At 35.9% G+C, this 24,782-nt stretch overlaps 2 protein-coding genes across 2 annotated transcripts in view; one reads left to right on the forward strand and one right to left on the reverse strand.

Annotated features, from left to right (window-relative positions):
- The window catches only part of cpsf1 (cleavage and polyadenylation specific factor 1), a 46,299-nt gene extending 34,466 nt beyond the window's left edge, over window positions 1-11,833 (forward strand). The window contains exons 30-38 of the mRNA XM_056479551.1: window positions 1-113; window positions 1,558-1,710; window positions 3,492-3,668; window positions 4,905-4,971; window positions 6,028-6,075; window positions 6,165-6,320; window positions 6,796-6,925; window positions 9,590-9,728; window positions 11,549-11,833. The exon at window positions 1-113 is cut by the window's left edge and continues 29 nt beyond it. Of these exons, the coding sequence (XP_056335526.1) occupies window positions 1-113; window positions 1,558-1,710; window positions 3,492-3,668; window positions 4,905-4,971; window positions 6,028-6,075; window positions 6,165-6,320; window positions 6,796-6,925; window positions 9,590-9,728; window positions 11,549-11,596 (1,031 nt within the window). The 3' untranslated portion in view covers window positions 11,597-11,833. The remainder of the gene's footprint in view (window positions 114-1,557; window positions 1,711-3,491; window positions 3,669-4,904; window positions 4,972-6,027; window positions 6,076-6,164; window positions 6,321-6,795; window positions 6,926-9,589; window positions 9,729-11,548) is intronic.
- A 2,980-nt stretch (window positions 11,834-14,813) lies between these two features.
- Window positions 14,814-24,782, reverse strand: part of adck5 (aarF domain containing kinase 5) — a 33,660-nt gene continuing 23,691 nt past the window's right edge. Inside the window, exons 11-15 of the mRNA XM_056480389.1 lie at window positions 22,488-22,566; window positions 22,314-22,405; window positions 18,731-18,983; window positions 17,855-17,971; window positions 14,814-16,798 (exon numbers count right to left, since the gene is read on the reverse strand). Of these exons, the coding sequence (XP_056336364.1) occupies window positions 16,696-16,798; window positions 17,855-17,971; window positions 18,731-18,983; window positions 22,314-22,405; window positions 22,488-22,566 (644 nt within the window). The 3' untranslated portion in view covers window positions 14,814-16,695. The remainder of the gene's footprint in view (window positions 16,799-17,854; window positions 17,972-18,730; window positions 18,984-22,313; window positions 22,406-22,487; window positions 22,567-24,782) is intronic.

The following is a 24,782-nucleotide window of genomic DNA, read 5'->3' on the forward strand; positions in this document are numbered from 1 at the left end:
CGTGCATGAAGACGGTGGCTCTGAAGAGTCAGGAGACAGTGTCAGGACTGAAGGGATATGTGGCTCTTGGGACATGTCTCATGCAGGGAGAAGAGGTCACCTGTAGAGGCAGAGTAAGTCCTCTTTAATTATTGCTGCATAATTTATTGAAAACTGAAAATTGCTAGAAAGGCTTATATGTATGTGTATATATATATGTTTATATATATATATATATATATATATATATATATATATATATATATATATTATATATATATATATATATATATATATATATATATATGTATATATATATATATGTATATATATATGTATATATATATATATATATATATGCTTTTATTCTGGTGAAAATCACAGGATAACTTTTTTTTGTAATGCTTGTTTGTTAACCACAGATTTATGAACCATTCCTGTTAAACCTTGTCTTATGTAAATTGCCTATTCAAATCTCAACCTCAAACATGCAGTGTACACATAAACGCAGTTATTGCTTATTTTAAATCGTGTTAAACCTTATCAAATTCTAAGCCATTTTCTACTTGCATTTGATGTATGAAAAAGGTTCTAGGTTTTTTCAAGTTTTATTTTATTTCTCTGAGCCTGTACACCACTGTTATCAGGGTTTCTGAGGGGTTTTAAGAAGTTAAAGTTCTAAATCTTACAAGCTCTCGAATTCATTAAAGTAATGTGTTCTAGGTCATAAACAATTTTACATAATTTAAAAGGTAATTTCACTGAATAATTCAAATTCTGTTAATACTTACCATCATATTGTAGCAAACCCCTGAGAACTTTGTTAATCTTCAGAACACAGATTAAGATATTTTAGATGAAATCTGAGCGCGCTCTCTCATCCTGCATAGACACCAATGGTCACAAGATATTCCAGAAAAGGAACTAAAAACATGGTCAAAACATTCAATGTTATTTCAGCGGTTCAACTGTAATCATACAAACCTCCAAGAACTACTTTTTTTTGCCTGTGACTTTGTCTGTGATTTTTTATTTTTTTTGCCTATGATTTTGACCTGTTGCGAAAGAGAAGACATTGGCAAACAAAGTTGTTTTTACAGGGTTTTTTTTTACATACAATAGTATTATTAGGGATTCGTATGGCATAAATGTTTTTGGTTTCTTTTCTGGATTTTAAATGTCTCTGGACCATTTTTGTCTGAGGAGTATGAGGTAGCTCTTTAATTTCATGTAAAATATTTTAATTTGTGTTTAAAGATGGTCTCAGGGCATTGAAATGACATAAAATTAGCAGAATTTGGGTGAACTAATTTTACGAGGTATTAATTTTGCTATGTCCATCTAACAAAAAACTCACTGAAATTCTCTCACGGCACATTAGAATGTGTTATTTTCTGTGTTGTATTTTGTATTTTCTGTTTGTATTATATAATTATTAATTAAATATGTCATTTGCTGTATTACTACTACAAATAAGACAAAAGTCTTACATTTGACTTGGTGAAACTGGCAGAAAACCCTGCTCATGTCATCACCTGCTGTTCTTCATCAAATATCTGTTTTGGTTTTTTCTGGCAGATCCTGATTCTGGATGTGATAGAAGTGGTCCCAGAGCCTGGTCAGCCCCTCACCAAGAACAAGTTTAAAGTGCTGTATGAGAAGGAGCAGAAGGGACCCGTCACTGCTCTCTGTCACTGCAGCGGATTCCTGGTGTCTGCCATTGGACAGAAGGTAAACCATGCGCTTACATGTGCTGTCACATAAGATTTAATATATGAAAAACTGTTCCTGGCTCAAAACTACTAGCCGTGACCAGTGTTTAGTCATATCACACATTAATGTGAATCTTTTACAAAATAAGAGTGTATGCTACAGTCTCTGGACTTGCTGCAATCACAGTTATCAACATTTTATTGACTTATAAAAGATTGATCATTGTCTGATCTGACATTAGGCATGAATATAAACCAATTAAGATTATGAATATTAATATTTTACAACACACTGTGAGGTTATGAGCCATTTTATAATTGCAGGTACATTTTGCGTGTCCTAGATAAACTTTTAATTTTTCAGAAGCAAAAATGGTCACTTTATTTTAATGCAAAATTCACGTTACAAAAAAAAAAAAAACATTAACCAAGACTTTTAGCTCAATAAACTGCTAATTAGCTGCTTATTAATAGTTGGTAAGGTAGTAGTTGTGTTTAGGTCTTGAGTAGGATTAGAGATGTAAAATAATCACACTTTATAAGTGCTAATAAACAGTTATTGTATTAATAATAGTAGTCAGGTATTAAGCCAGTAGTAAATAACTGTTACTTAGACTAAAATGTTGCCAAAATGTTAATGAAACAGTTTAAAATAATAAAATTATGTCGTTATCTCTGAAAAATAATATTTGTGTGTGAATTTAGGGACATTATGTCTTGATATCAACTTGTACATTCCCACTATACCTTATAAGTATAGCTAATTCTCTGCCTGCTGAATCTTACACTCAGCTTCTATTATTATTAAATAATTAAGTGTAATTTTAATCTTTTTTGTGTTTACCAAGTTAACTAAACATTTACATTTGCACAAAAACATTTATTTTCTGTATTATTTGTAATTTTAGTATTAAAAACAAACATTTATTTGTCTGTACCTACATTGTAATGAACTCTTTTAACATCAGTTATTAAAAGGCATAATATTTTTATAGCATTGATTTTTCTTGTTCCTTATTAATCCTTTAAAAGCACTGATAGAAGAGGCATATGACTTGCTCCAAGTGATGTCACTTCATCTGGTGAATAAATGTGGAAGGCACTGAAGCACGTTATTGTTCTTCTCTTATTAATTTCTACAAAATGTTTAGGATACACCAATAGTAGATTAATTGTATGTGTTATTGTGACATTACAGTAAATTTCTCCTTTACTTTTGTTATAAATCAATAATATGAGGAAAATACATAAACATTTCTGTTTTAAACATGCCATTTGGTGTCTGTTTTTGAGGTTAGCATATTGACCTAAAGCACAAAATGTCAACTCTTTTATTGTCAACCCTGTTAATGGTTTGAAAAAGTTGAACAGTTCTAACAGTGTTGTCATCCTCAATATTTTGTACACATTTTTTTAGGAGTTTAGGATGCCCAAATGGTTGATTAATTACTTGTCAGCTCTGTTATTGGGTTATTACTGTGAATTTCTCACTTTTAAAAAACAATTAGTTTACATATTGAACTAAAGCACAAAATGGTGTGCAATGTCGACTCTGTTGGCAGGACAGTAAGTTAAACAGTAACATGATCAAATGTCCCCTAACCTTTTTGCATTATTTAACAATCATAACAGATTCAGTTTACTGTAAATTATACGTTTGTTAATCGTTCCAGTTTAAGGAAAGTGTACCCGCATCTCTTGAATGACTTGTATATTAGTACCATTAGTTGTTCACATTTTGCATCTGCTGGCATTTCTGTTGAGTGTGTGTATGATGGTGTTGTCTGTGTGTGCCTGCAGATCTTCTTGTGGAGTTTGAAGGATAATGATCTGACTGGAATGGCCTTCATTGACACACAGCTCTACATTCATCAGATGTACAGCATCAAGAACTTCATCCTCGCTGCCGATGTGATGAAGAGCATCTCTCTGCTGCGCTACCAGCCGGAAAGCAAGACGCTTTCACTCGTCAGCAGGGTACCTAACATCAGTTTACTGTCAAATATCTGTCTATTATATCTGAAGGTGGTAATGGTATTCTGTTGTCTTCTGTGGACGATAAAGTAAACCGAATCTTCACACCGTTTTTCATGGTGCCTTTCACATAGATTTTACAAACACTACCTGAAAAAAGTATTGTTGCCTATCCAACTTTTAGGAACAGCAAATAATAACTTGACTTCTAGTTGATCGTTTTGTATCAAAAGTGGCTTATATGAAAGGCAAAGGCCTCTAGATTACGGTTATTTTACTAAAATAAAATATGATCATGCCTTGATTTTTAATTGTTTAGTTAGGACAGTAAGGTCTGACTTTGCTTCATACAAAAGTCCTGTCACTTAACAGAAAAAAATGTATAGTATAAAATATAAAGTCATGGTGCAGTGGAAAAATAATATTGTGTATGACTCCCATGAGCTTGGATGGCTGCATTCATACATCTCTGCAAAAATTCAGCGCTATTCTCCTGAATAATTTGTTTTTTAATGTAACGGGCAGCACAAATGTCTTGAGACCTCAGGCTGTTGATGTTGCCATCCACTCTGCAGATCTCTCGCCATGATTTTTCCTTCACCAAACTTGACTGATTTCTCTGAGAATCTTGGGTTCATGCGGGTTCCAATAGGTCTTCTGCAGTGTTTGTGATGATTGGGATGCAGCTTAACAGATGATTCATCAGAAAAATCTACCTTCTGCCACTTTCCCAAATGATCAACTGGAAGTCAAGTTATTATTTGTTGTTGGGATTGACAACAAGACTTTTGTCAGGTAGTGTAGATACATAATGGATCCAATGATACAAAATAAATCCAATCAAAGTTAAAATATAGAAAAATGTTAAAAGCAAAGTGCAGTTTGCAGACTTTTAAAAAAAGTAGAACTTTGTTATTCTTAATATTTTTAAGAATATTATAGTTATTTAATTTAAAACCAATTTTTTTGTATTATTACAAAGTATATTTATGTGTTAAGAAACATGTTGAAAGTATTTTCTGTGGACTGTGGAATTTTATTATTTTTGTTGTTACATTAATCGCAAATCAATTTCAATGTACGTTTACAATTTAGGTTCAGTATAAGTGAGCATTCAGTACAAGTGAATGAGTTGTGAATACTATCACATATACACAAATTGTTAGCCGAGTCACAAATTTTCTCCGTGTACTTTGAGGTTATAAAACATAATGCCTACTACTTTTTGTTTGTTCATAGGATGCAAAGCCTTTGGAGGTTTACAGCACAGAGTTTATTGTAGACAATAACCAGCTTGGTTTTCTAGGTAAGTCACATCAGGCCTTTATATACTTAAAGCCTAGTTAAATAACAAACTGGCGTGATGCGATTTCAATCCAAATAGGACTAAAATGGACTATTTCAGGAGTTTGAAACTGAAAAGTTTGCTAAAGCTAAAGTATACTGAAGCTCAGTTATTTTTATTTGATTATATTTTAAGTAAAGAATAAAAAATAAGTTTGCTGTGAGTATATTGTGGCCTTTAGTATCTTATTATGACTTAGTAATTTTATGCTTTAAGGGGACCTATCATGCCCCTTCTTACAAGATGTAAAACAAGTCTCTGATGTCCCTAGAGTGTGTATGTGAAGATTCAGCTCTAAATACCCCACAAATAACTCTTTGAAACTGCCCCATTTAGACATTGATCTAAATCAGTGTTTCCCAACCCTGTTCCTGAAGGCACACCAACAGTCCACATTTTCAACCTCTCCCTAATCAAACACACCTGAATCAACCCATCAGAACATTAGAAGAGGCTCCAAAACCTGAAGTTAATGGGTCAGATAAGAGAAACACCGAAAATATGTACTGTTAGTGTGCCTCCAGGAACAGGGTTGGGAAACACTGATCTAAATGATGCCATTTTAAATGCAAATGAGATTTTTTCAATAGAGGGTGGAGCTACAATTGTCTGTGTCTCAGCATAACGGCTGATTGAAAACAGGACTAATGTGTAGAGACTACAGTGTTCATTTGTGTAGTCTAAAACTCTTAGTTGCTGACATTACAAAAGTACTAGCAGATGGCTGTTTATGCTTATGAGAGAGAGATTGTCACTAATGGCCAGGACTTTCCCCTCTGATGACGTACAAAGGAAGAATGTCATTCAAAGTGTTTCAGCAGACTGTTTTATATCATGTGAAATTATTAAAAAAAATAGAATGAACACATTTTATAATTAGAGGATGGCTATATTCACACACCGTTGCCACACAATTGTGTTTAAACCCCTTATAAAAGTGATTTTTGCATAATAAGGTCCCCTTTAAAAATGCTGTCTCTTATAATGTCACTCTTTTGACCTCTTAAACTCTCTCAGTTTCAGACAGAGACAAAAACCTCATGGTCTACATGTACCTCCCTGAAGGTTTGTCATTTATCAGACTCTTCATTTATTTAAGACTTTCAAACTTTTCTCAGTGTCTGATATCAAGTCTTTCATTAAACCATCTTTAGCCAAAGAGAGTTTTGGAGGCATGCGTTTGTTGCGGAGAGCAGACTTTAACGTGGGCTCACATGTGAATGCCTTCTGGAGGATGCCGTGTCGCGGGACACTAGACACAGCCAACAAGAAGGCCCTCACCTGGGACAACAAACACATAACCTGGTTTGGTGGGTCTCTTTTTTACCTGCATTTTTGAACACATTTGAACCCTAGTTACTTACCAGTATTCATGAATAGTGATGCCACCATTAAAGGGATCATTCACCCAAAACTGAAAATTCTGTGATATACTCATCATTCACTTATCACAAACCTGTTTAAGTTTCTTTCCACGGTTAAACACAAAAGGAGATATTTTTAAAAATGCTGAAAACCTGTAACCATTGGCTTCCATAGTATTTTTTTTCCTACTGGAAGTCAATGGTTACATTTCGAACATTTCGAACAATTTATTTTGTGTTCAACAGAAAAAGTATACCCGTAAAGGTTTGAAACCACTTGAGGTTGAGTAAATAGTAAATTTAAAGTGAGTAAATTTTCCTTTTTGGGTGAGCTATCCATTTAAACCATCACTGTTTTACTGTTACAGAACTAATAAAATCCATTTCTGAGAAAACTTATAGTGTTTATGTGTCTGTGCAGCTACGCTGGACGGTGGTGTCGGTCTGCTTTTGCCAATGCAGGAGAAGACGTACCGCAGACTGCTGATGTTGCAGAACGCTCTCACCACCATGTTGCCACATCATGCCGGGCTCAACCCAAAAGCTTTCAGGTACTCATTCATGTCTCTATTAGCTCTGACGGCAAGATTTCTGTTCATTAGCTTTTCCAGCACTTTTGACCAGGAGTACCCCAAACTAGTCTTGGAGGTCTGATGTCATGCAGAGTTTAGCTTCAACTCTAATTATACAGATCTGAAGCAGTTTAAGTCTCTGGTATACTTTAAACAAAAATAAAGAAGGAACTGAAACGATGTCATTTCAAACAAAAGTTTGATTTCTGTTCATCTCGGCAGTTCAAAGCATCGCCATCGTTGTGTTTAGCAGTGTGTTTATGTGAGCAGTGTGAACCATTTACATAATTTTACACATTTAACTACTGCAGCGCAGGGTGTCAGAGGTTCAAAAACAGCATACTGTTGTCACTCTACCAATGTCAAACTTTTATTTGACATACAGTTTACAGAGGCTTTACCAGGCATACTAGAAACTCCCTGGTGGGTGTCTTGAGGCAAGCTGGAACCAAAAATGCATGGTGCAGATGCAGGGCATCATAGTTTGGATGTAGTTTTGTAATTACACCTTTTATTCTTCGTCAAACAATTTCACTAAACCTTTCCTAACTCTAAGATACTTGAACTTGAAACTTACCCATACAACTAGACCTGTTTTATTAACTTTACCAACCTATAAACAATTAAACTTGCCTTTAAAGCAATACTTATTTACACAACCTGAAGTGATTCCAGGCCTTTACAGTTTTCCTTATATTGTTGAACACAAAATAAGATGTTTTGAAAATTATTTTGAAAAGATATTTTAGAAACGTGTAAACATTGACTTCCAAATTAGGATAAGCAAATACTATGGAAGTCAATGCTTACAGGCTATCAACATTTTTTTAAATATCTTATTTATTTTATCTTAACGGAAGAAATAAACTCAAATAGGTTTGGAACAAGTGAAAGGTTTGCCTTAACCAGCCTTTAAACTACCTATATATCATAAAACTGATCCCTAATTTTTACCAAGCCTAAACCTACCCACACCACTTCCACTATCTTAAAGGGATAGTTCACCCAAAAATTTTCCTAAAAGTTTTCCTCACACTCAAGTGCTTCTAAACTTTTTTTTTATTCTGTTGAACACAAAACAAAACTGAAAAATGTTGTGGAAAAAAAGCAGCCACTGACATCCATATTAAAGAGCCCCTATTATGGGTTTTTGAAAATGACCTTCCATGTAGTGTGTAACACAGCTCTAAGTGAAGGGAAAAATCCAGCTAGACTTAAATCTGAAAGTGCACAGTGTTTAAAACTATTGATTCATTTATAAGAGAGTTGAATCATAGTGCTTCAATTGAATCCTCTTGATAAGGAGTCTTTAGCCGTTTTGGCGTGTCGTCAATACGAAACTTAAGCTCCGGCCAATTGTTGCGTGCGCAAACCTGGGAAAGTTGAAACCTCCTGGCCCCGTCCCACAAACACAGCAGAAAGAAAAAGAGGAAGACAAACACTGTAGCAGATCCCGGTTGAATCAAGTCGTGTAGACGCTGTGCTCAGCTGGATATTATTGGAAGTGTGAGGGCGAACCTAGTGTTATTTTCTCTATCCAAAGATGAAACTGTGAATAGTCAGTGGTTGTGCATTATAGCCCAGCCTTGTGCTCTGTACCCGTCATTTTTCTGATGAGTGCTTCTGGAATCTACACGCTTAAAACGGGGGATTCATCGGCCGTCTGTTAAAGGAAGTATCGGAAAAGACTATTGATGTATGGGTCTTTGTCAGAGCTGGAGAGGAACTTTACAGTACACAGTTCATGGACTAGTTTCTTCCTCCATATAACAAATGTAGCCCCCGGTGGTTACGGGAATTATCCGGGATAAATAACAAAACGGGAGGGTGGCAGGAGATGGGTCTGAAATACGGGAGACTTCCGGGAAAAACGGGAGTGTTGGCAGGTATGCTCACACATACACTATGCACTCTGACTACTTCAATATTGATGGTAAGCCGTGGTGGGCATTTCACTCTGTCTCATGCTGAACGCTGTCGACCAATCACAACAGACTGTCATCAGTCCAATCAGCGCAAATTAGCTTCACGCTAAGGAGGGGTTTGGGAACAAATGAATCGCTGAACGAATCATATGGGAGTCGCTGGGATAATTAGGTATAAATAAATGCAGATTATAAGACAATGAAAGTGTTTTTTGACATTGCATGTGTATCAGCCTGTTGTTGGAGACCCTTAAAACCAAAATATGACCCCTTTTAATGTATAATAGGGGCTCTTTAAGAAAAATCTATATTAGGAAGAAATCTATATTGACTATGGAAGCCAATAGCTGTTTTCCTCCAATGTTCTTCAATGTATCTTCCTCTGTGTTTACCAGAAAAAAAAGAAAGTCCAACAAGTTTGGAACGAGTGGAAAATGAGCAAATAATGACTAAATAAAAAACTAAGCTATCCCTTTAACCAACCCTCCAACCTGTCTAGACCACTGCGCCATTACTTAACTTTGAGCAACAATTAAATCTACCCAGACAACTAAACATGTGCACAAGTTTGACAAATAAACTTGCCAATTAAATTAACTAATTAAACCCTGATTATACCGGTTCCTAACCAACCGCTGACCCCTTTTACTTAAAGAGCGTTTCCCTAAGCTAACCTTAACCAAGCATTAATCCCAGATTTAATGTGTGTTTCCTGCAGGATGCTGCACTGTGACAGGAGGACGCTCCAGAACGCTGTCAAGAACATCCTGGATGGAGAGCTGCTCAATAAATACCTGTATCTCAGTATCATGGAGAGAAGTGAACTGGCCAAGAAGATTGGCACAACTGCAGACATTGTAAGAGCTGGACACACACACACACACTCTCTCTAGGTTGTGTTTTTGTAGACAGTATCTGACACTTTTCATTACTAGCACTTTATTATTTGTTACTAATATGATTATTAGCCTTTTTATGAGAAGACACTTGTGTTGCTCATATGCATTGTATTCCTTTGGTTAAAAGCATCTGCTAATATTTTAAATGTAAATGACTGTTATGAACAAGTGGTGATAATATATTCATTTTAGCCGAGTAAAATACACACATGAATCTAATGCTTATTTATATACATACACAACAAGAGAAAACAATATAGATGTTGTAGGAATAAAATCAGTACTATTAATAGTCTTGGATAAAATTGTAGAGTGATATTTTAGTTTCATTAACATACCGTCATAGTTTTTGTTGACGTTTTGAATTATTAGGTTTTATTCTTGTTCTCCTATATATTTTACTTCATATATTTTTGGTTTATTTCTATTGTATTATTTATTTATAAATTTTTAAACATTTTAAAATGTAATTTAACATGAAATTACACTTTTCATTTTATTTTTATTTTTTTATCATGTTGGGAGCAAGTGGTGATGATATATTCATTTTAGTCTTGGATGAAATTGTAGAGGGTTAGTTGGCATTTCTGTGTGGAGTTTGCATGTTCTCCCCGTGTTGGCGTGGGTTTCCTCCGGGCGCTCCAGTTTCCCCCACAGTCCAAAGACATGCGCTATAGGTGAATTGAATAAACTAAATTGGCCGTAGTGTATGTGTGTGAATGTAAGAGTGTATGGCAATGTTGGGTTGCAGCTGGAAGGACATCCACTTTGTAAACCATATGCTTGGTAAGTTGGTGGTTCATTCCACTGTGGTGACACCTGATTAATAAAGGGAGTAAGCCGAAAAGAAAATGAATGAATGAAATTGTAGAGTGATATTTTAGTTTCATTAACATACCGTCATAGTTTTTGCGGACATTTTGAATTATTAGGTTTTATTCTTGTTCTGCCTTTTTTTTATGAGCCTGTATAATTTTCTTCATTCATTTAAAAAAAAATGTCCTATATTTTTTTTATTTATTCATCTATTATTATTTTTTAAACCTATTTTTTTTTAATAAAATTTAACACTTTTTTTATTTTATTTATCATGTTAGGAACAAGTGGTGATCATATATTCATTTTAGCCGAGTAAAATACACACATGCATCTAATGCTAATTATGTTTATACACAACAAGAGAAAGCAATATAGATGTTTTAGGAAAAAATGAATACTGTTAATAATCATGGATGAAATTGTAGAGTGATACTTTAGTTTCATTAACATACTGTCATCGTTTTTGTGGACATTTTGAATTATTAGGTTTTATTGTTTGTCAATTTTTATTTTAAAGAGTCCATTTATTTCTTATATTTCTGCTTTATTTTATTACTATTTTATTTAATTTAAAATTTGTACATTTTTGTATGAAATTCAACATGAAATGACACTTTTTAAATTCAATCTTCAGTTTTATTATGGCGGTTGACTGACAGAATCATGCTTTAAGTTTAATTAAACATTAATGACAATAGTCATCCCATTTTCACCTGAGTAAATAACCCCATATTTAAGCATCTTGCACACAAGTGGGAGCGCAAGACAAGAATTGAAATGGAGGCAACAATATTTATGTTATGTATTTGTTGTTTTGGAGTAATGTTGATTTGTTCAGTCAGTAGGTGAACTTTTGTAGGCAGTTTGAAAAACATTTGAATGTTTCAGGAGAACGAGGCCTTAAAGTTTCCTTTTTCACCTCCGCTCATGAGTTTTTCCCGCTTTTCCATTGCTTTCAGATCTTGGATGATCTTCTGGAGATTGAAAGAGTCACTGCTCACTTCTGAAGAGCTCACTGTTTTCCATCACATGAAGGTTTCCCCCTTTTGCCCACTGTTTTATATTTCAATGTTTTGATAGAAAAGCAGAAACTAACATTTGTCATACTGATGTTTTTTGTTGTTGTTGACCAAAAAGGAAATACAGTAAATGGTACTGTATTTCATAGAATATTTTGTAAGAAAAGAAAATGACAATGTTGTGCATGTTCACATCAAGAACAGAGAAACATGCTGATGCTCTCATGTCTTCAGTGTCATCATTCTTTCTCTTGCATTTTCCTTGTCAAAAACAATGTGATCTGTCAAAAGAATTGCAGATTTTTTTCTAGGGATGTGCAATATTTATCTATAATAACCCAAACCTGTTTAAGTGTCCAAAAGCTTTCGGTGTTTGATGAAATTTATTAGAATACATTTAGAATGACCAGTTCACGTAATGAATCCTAAATCCCTGTATGAGTTTTTGCGGTAGCACTAAGCAACAATTTACACACGCAATTTACTACTGGCTTATTATCTGCCTATTATTAAGATATGAACTGTTTTTCAGCACTTATAAAGTATGAGCTTATTTTAAATCTTTAATCATACGCAATACCTAAACCCACTATCTTACTATCTATTAATAAGCAGTAGCATTTTGTGATATAAGTCTTAATGGTTTAATTGGGGGTGAATTAACATTGAAATAAAGTGTAAATATTGTTGCTTTTTATACTTGAGAAATTATGCAATTCAAAACAAACAAGTCAATATTCAATCTCATATTTTAGTGAAACAAGCCCAGATTTGTCTCATCAGTTATCGTCATTGTTGCGTTTTATACTTCAATAAATTCAACAGTTTAATTCTAAGCAAACAATTCAATATTGAATCTTACATTTTAGCGAAACAATTTTCCCAAACATTTTATATTTTAAGATTACATTAAACATCACTGCAGTTTGGGTGAATCAATCCATTAATAAAGTCACGTGCTTTGTTTCAAATGACTAGGGCTGTGTCCAAAATTGCCTACTACTCAGTAGCTACTACGTTTGAATTTACTACACGACCGTTAGTACAGTATGCATGTGAGTAGTATGAATGGAACTTGAACGTACTACATCCGCCATTTCTCATTATCACGTGACCTACCAGCGCCAATTGCGTTACTTCTCCCATGATGCACACTTCATAATCACGCTGGAAGTAGTAGGTCATCCGGGAACATCTTGCATTGTTTTTCAAATTCGACTGTACTACTCGGTTCACATACTATTTTAGCATACTATACAGTATTTAAGTATGCGATTTTGGACACAGCCACAGGGTAGGGGGTTGGGGGGGATACATTTAACAAAATGGTTTCATTATAGTTAGTCATATTGCACACCCCTACTGTAATCGATGGAAGCGTCGTTCTTTGAGTGTGTCCTCGCTGCAGCACGATGATGTACTGGATCAGTCTAATATGTAGTGGATGTGCATGTGCGAGCGGTTGTTAATAAAAATGAAAATAATTTCAATTAATTATTAAATTACCCTTTAAATTGTGTGTTAACATCTAACCCAATCCTTAGTTATTAACATCTATATTATATAGTTATTACAAAATCCACTACATATTGGATCGGATCCAGCAGTCATTGTGCTACATCTTGCATTTGGGGAATTTTTTATAAAACAGATGAATCTCCTTTTTTGTTATCCGTGCCAAAAGTTACAATTCAACTTTCATATTCAGCATTTCATATCAAAAATCTAATAAAAAAAAACTTTAAAAATAAATAAATAAAATAATAAAATTAAAAAAAAGTTAAACCTGACTGAACTTTCCGATATGACTACACTCAAATAAGTCAAGCTTAACATTTTGATTATAAATTTAAAAAAAAGGAGGTTAATAAAATGAAATAAAACATTGAAGAAGCGAATTGTAAAAGACAAAACTGAAATACAGATGATTTATATTCAAAACACATTAATTACAGGTCATTAATGTCCAATTCTCACAACAATAAGATCATCACTGCACAATGCCTCTCAGTTCCTCCTGCGTATTCAACAACAAATGGAATACAAAATGGCACACGTTTCAAATAGAATCATTAAAAACATGTCATTGCAATATAATTGAAATTGCAATTAGTCACTGAAAATGATAAACCCCATCAACGTTTGCTTCATTCGTTGCAACTATTTTAGTGTTTCAAAACTGAGGCCTTTAGAAGAAAAGAATGTAGCTTCACATTCTTCTAATTTCACAAGCTTTAAAAGGTGCCATAGAATGCATTGGGTTCATTGTTAAATTGTTTTCTGATATCAACATAGAAGGTATATGGCTTAGATAAGTAGAAAAATGTTTACAGGTCTATTTTACACACTGTTGATACTTTTCAGTCACGTGACCTGTGCAGTAGGCTTGGGCGGTAAAATGATATACCGCGGGATCTAAAAATAGCAAAGGTGTCAGTTTCAATACCGTTATACCGTCATAAAAAAAAACAATGCAGTTTTATAGGAGACAAGGATTAAATATTATGAAATATAATTTATTTATTGCCTAAAAATGCATATGTGTCCTTGACATTACGGGACTGTGGAGGAAAGAGAGAGGTGAGCTGGAAGTGACCTGATGTTGAAAAAGAACACAACTTCAGCAGTTTGGCAGTATTTCGGATTTCGACCAAACGAGAGGGGAGAGGCGGTGAATACGGACGATGCTATTTGCAAATTGTGCAACAAAAAGGTGACTGCGAGAGATGGAAATACCTCGGCCGCAAATACGAAACCACCATCCACTCACTGCTTGACAAGAAAAAAAAAAACTCTCAGCCATAACCACTGACAACACTGCCAACATACATGCCGCAATCAGGTCCCTGCATTAGCCTTGGCTTAATTGCTTCGGTCAGAATCTAAACTTGGCTGTCACAAATGGATTGTATGACCAGAGGCAAAAAAACGAGCGCACTCTCGGACTATGCCGTAATATATTGGGGCCTTTTCACACAGCTGGCAACGTAAGCATGAACTCCACAAGAAGCAAGTGGACTTGGGACTCCCAAAATCTAGTCTTGTAACGGTAAGCATAAAACGAGAGTTACTCAGGGGCAAGGGCTCGAACGTAAAAAAAAAAAAAAAAAAGGGGCATATACACATCTATCTATCTATCTATCTATATCTATATATCTATATATATATATATATATATATATATATATATATATATATATATAGGGGTTGTGAATATTAATGAGCTCTACTCTGATTCCCAAGTCAGTGCCTGATGGGTGAAAGTACCGTTATGCCAATGTTGCGTTGTAAAAACTATCAATAAATATGTCCTAATTTGAGATGGATGGTTCGGACCATATTTGGAAGGGTCATGAATATTAATGAGCTCTACTCTGATTCCCAAGTCAGTGCCTGATGGGTGAAAGTACCGTTATGCCAATGTTGCGTTGTAAAAACTATCAATAAATATGTCCTAATTTGAGATGGATGGTTCGGACCATATTTGGAAGGGTCATGAATATTAATGAGCTCTACTCTGATTCCCAAGTCAGTGCCTGATGGGTGAAAGTACCGTTATGCCAATGTTGCGTTGTAAAAACTATCAATAAATATGTCCTAATTTGAGATGGATGGTTCGGACCATATTTGGAAGGGTCATGAATATTAATGAGCTCTACTCTGATGCTTAAGTCAGTGCCTGATGGGTGCAAGTACTGTTATGCCAGGGTTGCATTGTAAAAACTATCAATAAATCGGTCCTATATTGAGTTGGATGGTTTTGACCATATTTAGAAGAGTCGTGAATTTTAATAAGCTCTACTCTGATGCTAAAGTCAGTGCCTGATGGGTAAATGTACTGTTATGCCAGGGTTGCGTTGTAAAAACTATCAATGAATTTGACGTAATTAGAGATGAATGGTTTTGACCATATTTGGAAGGGTCATGAATATTATTGAGCTGTAATCTGATTCTTAAGTCAGTGCCTAATAGGTGAAAGTACTGTTTTGCCGGGGGTGCACTGTGAAAACTGTCAATAAATCTGTCCTAATTTGAGTTGGATGGTTTTGACCATATTTGGAAGGGTCATGAATATTAACGAGCTCTATTCTGATGCTCAAGTCAGAGCTTGACGGGTAAAAGTACTGTTATGCCAGCGTTGTATTGTAAAAACTATCAATGAATTTAACGTAATTAGAGATGAATGGTTTTGACCATATTTGGAAGGGTCGTGAATATTATTGAGCTCTAATCTGATTCTTAAGTCAGTGCCTGATGGGTGAAAGTACTGTTTTGCCGGGGGTGCACTGTGAAAACTATCAATAAATCTGTCCTAATTTGAGATGGATAGTTTTGACCATATTTGGAAGGGTCGTGAATATTAATGAGCTCTACTCTGATGCTCAAGTCAGTGCCTGATGGGTGAAAGTACTGTTTTGCCAGGCATGCGCTGTGAAAAATCAATGAATTGGCCCTAATTTGAGATGGACGGTTTTGACCATATTTGGAAGGGTCATGAATATTAATGAGCTCTACTCTGATGCTCCAGTCAGTGCCTGATGGGTGAAAGTACTGTTTTGCCAGGCATGCGCTGTGAAAAATCAATGAATTGGCCCTAATTTGAGATGAACGGTTTTGAACATATTTGGAAGGGTCATGAATATTAATGAGCTCTACTCTGATGCTCAAGTCAGTGCCTGATGGGTGAAAGTTCTGTTATGCCAGGGGTGCATTTGTTTTTTCACTGCAATTGATAATCAACCGAAAAACAAGAAACTATCATGAGACCACATGAGAACAAGGAAGCAATGGGTCTCTGGAGTAATTGAGGGTCACATTATGTCATTTCCATGTGTTATCTTATTATTCAGCTATGCTCGTTACATCCAGATTTTCATTCTATGGCACCCTGAATTATGTGGACAAAGTCTATGAAATGATGCAGTATTATACCTGGTAAAAGCATACTTAAAAAGTGCTCAGCTTTCAGTGCAATGCAGCTCACCAGCACAGAAGAAAGTGTGAGAGGTTCCTGAGAGCCCGAGCTCAGGTCAAAGTCACTGAACTTTGACCAAAATAAAAGCCATAATGATGAGGTATGCCAAGCTTCATTTCAGATACTGAAACACATCCTGATCCAGCGTGACCATATTGCAGAATGCCAGCAGCTTCAGCAAAGAGCGAGTGACACTCATGAGCGCCATCTCTGACCTAGAGGAAGAACAAAAAATAGTTAATGATATTCTCAGATACACATATTTAGCATGTTTTCACAGCAACCCATTACAAATAAAACTTTGGTTTAAATGTGCACTAATTTTAGTAAATTATGTGAGATACATTTGAAAACCTCAAACAAACATCCCCTTAAAAAAAGAAATCCTCATCCATTTTGATTATTACTATCCACTATCATTACTAGACACACCCCTTACTGATGATTGGCTGAAAGTGTTTTCAGATACTGTGGAAAATCTTTCAAACACTGCTCCCCCTTATAACTGAAATTATGACAAATATATTACAGCATATCATGCCTCTCAAATATGTATAGTACAGCATAATGTTTTAAAGTACAGTGCTCAGCATATATAAGTACACCCCTCACAAATCTCTCATATTTTCTATAGGAAGCTATACAATATTATATTTGTGTATAAACATTAGATAATTCAGTGCTGAAGCCAAATCTGGAGCTTATTTAACGATATAACTTATGATAACGGTCAAAAATTAGTACTCCCAAAATTAAATGTTAGGGAAAAATATTAAGTAAAATAAATTAAAGAGCAAAATTATATTTTGCATGAATTTAAATGTATTATTTTACTTTTTCTAAAGATGTTTGGTGACTAAAATATTATTTTAATAAATATATCCACTTATTAAATCTGTTTTGTTTAAATGCACCAAAATATGACCTTTATTCAATGAAAAATGGATAAAAATATTCATTTTCAAAATGGGCTGTACTCAATTATGCGGAGTAATTTAATTTGGATTAAAAAGCTCAAAGATTAAAAAAAGGTTGAGATATTTGTTCAAAAATATAATTGTTTCATATAATAAAAAGCTAATCGAAAGTAGGCTCCAATTATTGCGAAATAAATGTAGTAATTAAATTAAAATATTTTTAATAAAGAATTTAAGAATGCAGAAAACAATTAAATAAAAACTCCCACAGAACTAGAAAAAAAAAAAAAAAACGAAACAGTTTGGTAAAAAAAAAAAAAAAAACAGATATTTCTAGATCCCTCAGGTCCTCACCTTAAAGCGAATTCAAACTTGAGGCGCTCCCAGAAGGAGCAGACCCAGCGGAAGACAGACAGTCTGGAAAACAACCTAATGTCCTCAGCCTGAGCTCTGCCATGTCCTCTCACAGCACTGAAACACACAATCCGAATTCAACATCCTACACAACACAATGAACTCTTTTCACAAGACCCTTTTAACGGGCTTCAGCATCTTAAATCCTTTTAGGTTTTTCATATTTAAATTTTTAAAAATGCATGTACATTTAAATGTATTTATTATAAAAATCTACATCAAACTACAAAAAAATATTTAGCCCTTATGAGAGGCATAAGTCTGAAATACAGTGTGTATGAGCAGGACAGTACATTTGATGTTGTTCTCACACTATTTTTTTTTTTCTGAAAGTCCTGATAAAACCATCGTGGAGTTTTTCTTTTATTATTTCAGCAAACAGGATTGTTGAAAAAAACATTTGTTATACTGTCCTATTCACTGCGCTCTAACGCTGCATCCCAAACCGCATACTTCCATACTATGTAGTACGCTAAAACAGCATGTGAGCAGAGTAGTATGTCCGAATTCATAGAATTTGAAAAACAGTATGCGAGAAGAACCCGAATGACCTTCTACTATTACCGATCATGTCTGGGGTAAGATGGAGGCGGCACTGAAGATGGATACAAAGAATCTTAATGAACTCTGTAAGTCCTGCAAGAACACTTTACTTTGCCTTTCATATTAGCCACTACTGATATCAAATGATCAACTAGAAGTCGAGGTATTATTTGTTGTTCCTAAAACTTGGATAGGCGACAAGACTTTAGTCAGGTAGTGCAAATACAAAAGACGTTTATGTGAAGATTAAATGGTTTCTGTTTTTTTCCGCACCACTTGGCCATGATGAAGTAGCGGTCGACTGGAGCTCCCAGGGTGATGTTGATGCAGCGGACGGTGTTGATGTTCCTGAAGACCAGCAGCATGGGCCGTGGCATAGACTTCAGCACCTGCATGATTTTGTCGAAGCGGTTGATGGCCATGTCCCGCATGTAGGACGTCTCCTCTCCAGTCAGGATGTTCCCCAGACCCAGATCCCACATGTTGATCGGCCGCTGCAGGAGCATCTCACTGAACAGGAAGTATTCTGGAATGGAACAATGAATCGATTAATATCATACACATATGGACAGGTAAAACAACAACAATAACAAACTTAGAAGATAATCATTTTTCTCAGGATTTAAGAGTAAAATGGCAACATTGGTTTCTTTTTACGAAGGTCTGATAATATTTTTTACCTTTTCATTTTAAATTGTGGTTCTTTATTGAATTACAATTGTAGTTGTACACTCAAATTCTGTTTAAATATACAGTTTAAAAAAAGAGATTATCCCTGCTGTGAAATGTTACTTCTTTCTTGGAAAAAATGTTCTGCACATTTAAAACAAAATTTTAAATAACTAATTTCTTTTGTCTTTTTCATGATGACAGTACATAATATAATACTATTTTACACTAGTTTTTTGCTTAAATTGAAATTTAAAGGTTTAATTAGGTTAACAAGGCGTCATTGGACAACAGTGGTTCAGTAGCCAATAGTGAAAAAACCCTGGTGATCATCATATTTATAATAGGCTATTTTATTTCTATTCTATATATACACATTTACCAGCCACTTTTTTTAGGTACACCTTATTAGTACTGGGTTGGACTCCCCTTTGCCTTCAGAACTTAATCCTTCGTAATCCCGTAATCCTTCGTAGCATAGATTCAGCAAGGTACTGGAAATATTCCTCAGAGATTTTTCCATCAGAAGATGGGTACACTGTGGTCATAAAGGGATGGACATGGATCAGCAACAAAAGTCAGGTAGGCTGTGGCATTGACATGATGCTTAATTGGTACTAATGGGCCCAAAGTGTGCCAATAGAATATTCCCCACGCTATTACGTCACCACCAGCCTGACCTGATGATACAAGGCAGGATGGATTCATGCTTTCATGTTGTTGAAGCCAAATTCTGACCCTACCATCTCAATGTCGCAGCAGAAATCTAGACTCAGACCAGGCAATCTTCTATAGTCCAATGCTGGTGAGACTGTGTGAACTGTAGCTTCAGTTTCCTGTTCTTAGCTAACAGGAGAGGCACCCGGTGTGGTCATCTGCTGCTGTAGCCCATTGGCCTCAAGTTAGACGTGTTGTTCGTTCAGAGATGCTCTTCTGCATACCTCGGTTGTAATTAGTGGTTATTTGAGTTACTGTTGCCTTTCTATCAGTGGGAGCCAGTCTGGCCATCAGTCTGACCTCTGGCATCAACAAGGCATTTGCCCCAACAACCATGCCTCGTTCAAAGTCACTTAAATCAGTGGTCCTCAACCACTGGGCTGTGGACCAGTACCGGTCCGTAGATCAATTGGTACAGGGCCGCACAAGAAATCATTAATTATATCAGTTTTATTTATTATCCGAGTCAGAATGACCTTTTATTTAAGTAGTAAAATGAGTAAGAAACAGACGTCTTCCGAAAGTTTCTTTGCTAAGGGGAAAAGGCCCAGTGAAGGGCCCGCAAACTGCCAAGGAATGGATCTGGAACCAATCTGTCAACAAATCAGGTGAATCCACCATGGCTGTGCAAGACGTTCAGCTGCTGGAGACTGCCAATGACGGGGGCCTTTTAGGGGCTGTTTGTGCAAGTTTGTCAGGGCTCGAAGTTAACCGTTTCCTTGGTGGCACCGGTGTTCCTAACTTCAAAAACTTAGGCACCAGACAAAATTGTCGCACCCACCAACAATTATGAACACCGTTACTATACGTTTTATATTAACAGATTCTATTATATATTAACACTCTAAGAAACTAACTAACAAATAAACAAAAATCTGCATGCGCTCACCGGCCCTGCATGCACTGCTTGATGTAAATGAGATGAACTGAATTAACAATAATAACTGTGCTGTGTTCTCATGGGTGCTGTCTGATATGGCACAGATGATATTGACATATAACTTATTATTTGCATATGTCATCTTAATAACAATAACGATCTTTTCACGAGCTGCAATATTAGTTTCATCTCGGTGAATGCATGCTCTTTAGCGATGGTGAACGCGGTGTCAGTCGCACAACTGACAGCATCGTGACGATTAAATGAAGGAATAATGTTAGAACATCTCGTGCTTAAAATTTGTAAATTCAGTGACAAGCACTGTTACCTGAAAACTCTGTCCCACCGGCTTTACGGTGAATGCTTTAGTCATTTTCATAGCGTACTTTAAGTCTTTTATCCACTCTTCAAAAAGTGTAAATGCTGGATTGACATTTATTACATGATCACTAATCAGATGTGCCTTTATTAGTAACTTTAGGTGGTTTCTAAAACTCAATCTGTCCATGCTGTTTTCAGTCTCTCGTATCCAGACCTTTACATTTTCCCGGCTGTAGCTCCCTGTCATCGGAACTTAGTGACTGACAGCTGATTTTAACCAATCCATTTGCGTTCTGTTCTAGCGTAGTGGGCCAATAAGAAAAGCTTGAAGGCTGGGCAGGCATTGCGGGCTTTGTTTACAGCAGCAAGTTGACATGTTTTAAACCCTTCCTGAGCGCTGCGTTTGGTGTTTTTAGGTGCAAATATGCTTAATGCGTGAATGCCTCCTAAATCCGCGCATGTGGTGAACATTTTGCTGTGAAAACCGGTCGCATGACAACAATTTTATGCACTCACACAAATGCTCCCAAATATAATTTGAGGTCGCACAGATAAAATTTTCAGGCGAATATGCGACCAAAGCAGTCGAAATTTCGAGCCCTGTTTGTCGCTTCCAATGGAGGTGTGCGGCTTGCGAATGAGTTCCTCGACCGCACCGCAAGTCACTTGACAAGAATTGACCAATTAGCTTTAGCTTGTTTGGAATATACAAATTTCGGTAAACAAATTTTCTCAGACAAAAACAGAACAAACACTGCAGTGCTTTGTAATTTTTTTCCATAAGTAAAACTTGTATCAGAGTGACAGCAATTTTTTGTCAGCTTGTCATCCTCTGAGAAAATGGTTGGTGGTCGCCTAGCAACCTACAACCTACGAAACACCGCTTCGCCTGCCCCCGCTCCCCCTGCTGTGGTAAAATTGTTAAGCATTGACCGGTCCGCAGTGGTGATAAGGTTGAGGACCACTAACTTAAATCACCTTTCTTCCCCATTCTGATGCTCAGTTTGAACTGCAGCAGATCGTCTTGACCATGTTCACATGGCTAAATACACTGAGGTGCTGCCATGTGATTGGCTCATTAGAAATTTGTGTTAATGAGCAGTTGGACAGGTGTACCTAATACCTGCTATTTATATTTTTTTATTCCAGCCAAACTAAAAGAAACAAGACTTTCTGTGGAATAGAAATCTAATTGAAAATGATGCTGTGAAATATTATTTGGGAAATTTTTGAAAAATAAAAAAGTAATATGAGGATAAGCTGCTTTACCTTTGACCCCGAGTTGATTTGCATATGTCTTCATACCAGCGTCATCTCGCAGGATTATGGATCTCCACAGCTGGCAGAGAGCTGCTCTGTCACTGACACACACAGACAGTTTACAGTCTTCACCTGTTTCAGGCTCATTGCAGAGAATGTGCTGTTTATTTCTCAAGCTCTCACCTTTTACTGAGGTGTTCATACAGACCATGATCCAACAGAACCAGCTCAGCCTTTTTATCTGGACCTCTTCTGACCAACACTGAAATGAGGAACAGCAAAAGATGATGTACTCACACCAGTAGCCATTGACTTCTAAAGTATCCGTTTGTTATAGCGGCTTCCAGGTCAAAGCGCCATAGCAATCCGTTTAGGCAGGCTCATCAAATAATAATAGTAATAAACGTATATAAAGCGATGTATTAATTTCGAAAATCACGATCGAAATTATATATAACTGTATAAATTTCATAGTTTAAATATTTGTGTCTGTAATGCAGCAAGTCCAGAGACTGTCGTGTACACCATGATTTTATTTAAAATTCACTTTAATGTGTGATATGACTAAAAAGTGGTCCTAAACAAATATTTTCTCAATTCAAATGAGCAGCGGCTTGGACCCGGAAACAGTATCTCATACGTCACGACTTAAGCGGATTTGTTACATACTATGGAAATCAATGCTACCATTTTTTCAAAAATATCATGTTCAACAGTTTATTTAAAAAAAACAAACTCAAACTGGTATGGGACAAATAGGGTATATGCACATGGACGTTTCATTTTAAGTTAGTCAGCCCAAGTGCTTTTAGTGAACTGTTTTCTACCAAATTGCCACCTTTTAGATCTAATTTCTTGATAAATCAGTGATCTTCACTGCCTGATTGATCTACAATATAAAGTGGGTCTCAGACCGGACAAGAAGCACTGCATTAAATTCCTTTTCCCCTCCATCTCTTTAAAATATAAAAATGTATTTTTACCCCAGTATTTTTAATAGAGTTTCTGCGCTAGCCTGCTGCTACCGATGCCACTATCGCTTATGCATTCTTTCATCTCGTTTTGCACTTAAACCACTAAATGAATGCTTATTTAATCACATTACAATGTCGATGCTGTAAAATGATCCGTATAAAATTGAAATTAGTCACATTAACCATTCACCGGAAATTTACCGTTAGCTGAAAAACACAAGCTGTGCATATACCACATTGAGGGCAAGCAAATTATGACAAAATATTTGGGTGAACCACCCCTTTAAAAACATGTATTAAAACTGCAATAGGTGATTGTCTTCAGAAAATTTTTTTGTTGTGCATGCTAAGATTCTGTTCACATTTCAACAGTGATATTAGTGATTAAAGTAAGTGACCTAAATCAGGGACTCTCAAACGCTGAGATGATCTAAGAATGGCTTTTTTCGTGTTCTGTGATTGATTGCTTCAAACTCGGTGCAGCCAAGTGGCAACATCCCGCTCTCCCTTGTGAAGCTAATACGGAAGTAACTGAAACTGCAATTCATCGAAATTCCACTAGTCCTGGCTCCATAATAGAGCAAATTTCTTTTGAGCCCACTATTAAAATGGGCAACTTTACAGCAGAAAAAAAAGGTGTTTACAGCCTGGTACAAAGAACGATTTTGGTTCATATAGCTAATATTGCCATTTATGAAACTGTAAGGGGGGTGAATTTTTTTTATAACTCATCCGTTTTGTTTACATTTAGTTATATTAAGTCTGCATAATTAAGGGTGTGGCCACTTGAGTGACAGCTAGATCTCGCTGGTCGCCATCACTTCACCTAATTAGCCGCTGAACTCGGCATATTCATCGTATTTTTGTATTGTTTTATAAGGCTTTACACAGTCAATTGCCTTTTGGAATTTTTTCCAACAATTACCGGAAAATATGGCATGCCGTTCACTTAATTGTGCTGACAAACCATTCACGTGGTCTCCATTTCCCAGGTGAGTAAAATTCTATACTTATATTCCATATCTATAAATGTATTTGTTTTATTTAGGATGATTTATCATTTTATTTCAAGCTTGAATGCACTCCAGAATCTGACAGATTGATTAGCTGTAGGCTATAGAACAGCCATCTGAAACGTTGTCATACAGTGTTATGCCTGGATTTCATAAATAGTCTTGCGTTTACTAACTATATTTGAAGTATTTGATGTAGTACACAACCAAGCACATGTGGTCAGAACACAAATGAGCCATAGGTAATGAAGTATTAAGTGTTTCACCTAAAGAAAAGTCCATCTAAGCAAAAGCTCACGCTCCGCCTCTTTGCCCATTTCTGGTAACCCCTGGTCGGTGCGATGACGTGCAAACAAAATGGTGACGGTTAGCCACGCCTACTGGTAGCTTCATTTGTGCTCTTCAGAAACCTATGGGTGACGTCATGGATACTACGTTCATATCTTTTACAGTCTATGGGTGCAATAATTGCACTAAAATACAGTTTTAAA

This window comes from Danio aesculapii, chromosome 19, assembly GCF_903798145.1.
Source record: "Danio aesculapii chromosome 19, fDanAes4.1, whole genome shotgun sequence".
Classification (NCBI taxonomy): Eukaryota; Metazoa; Chordata; class Actinopteri; order Cypriniformes; family Danionidae; genus Danio; species Danio aesculapii.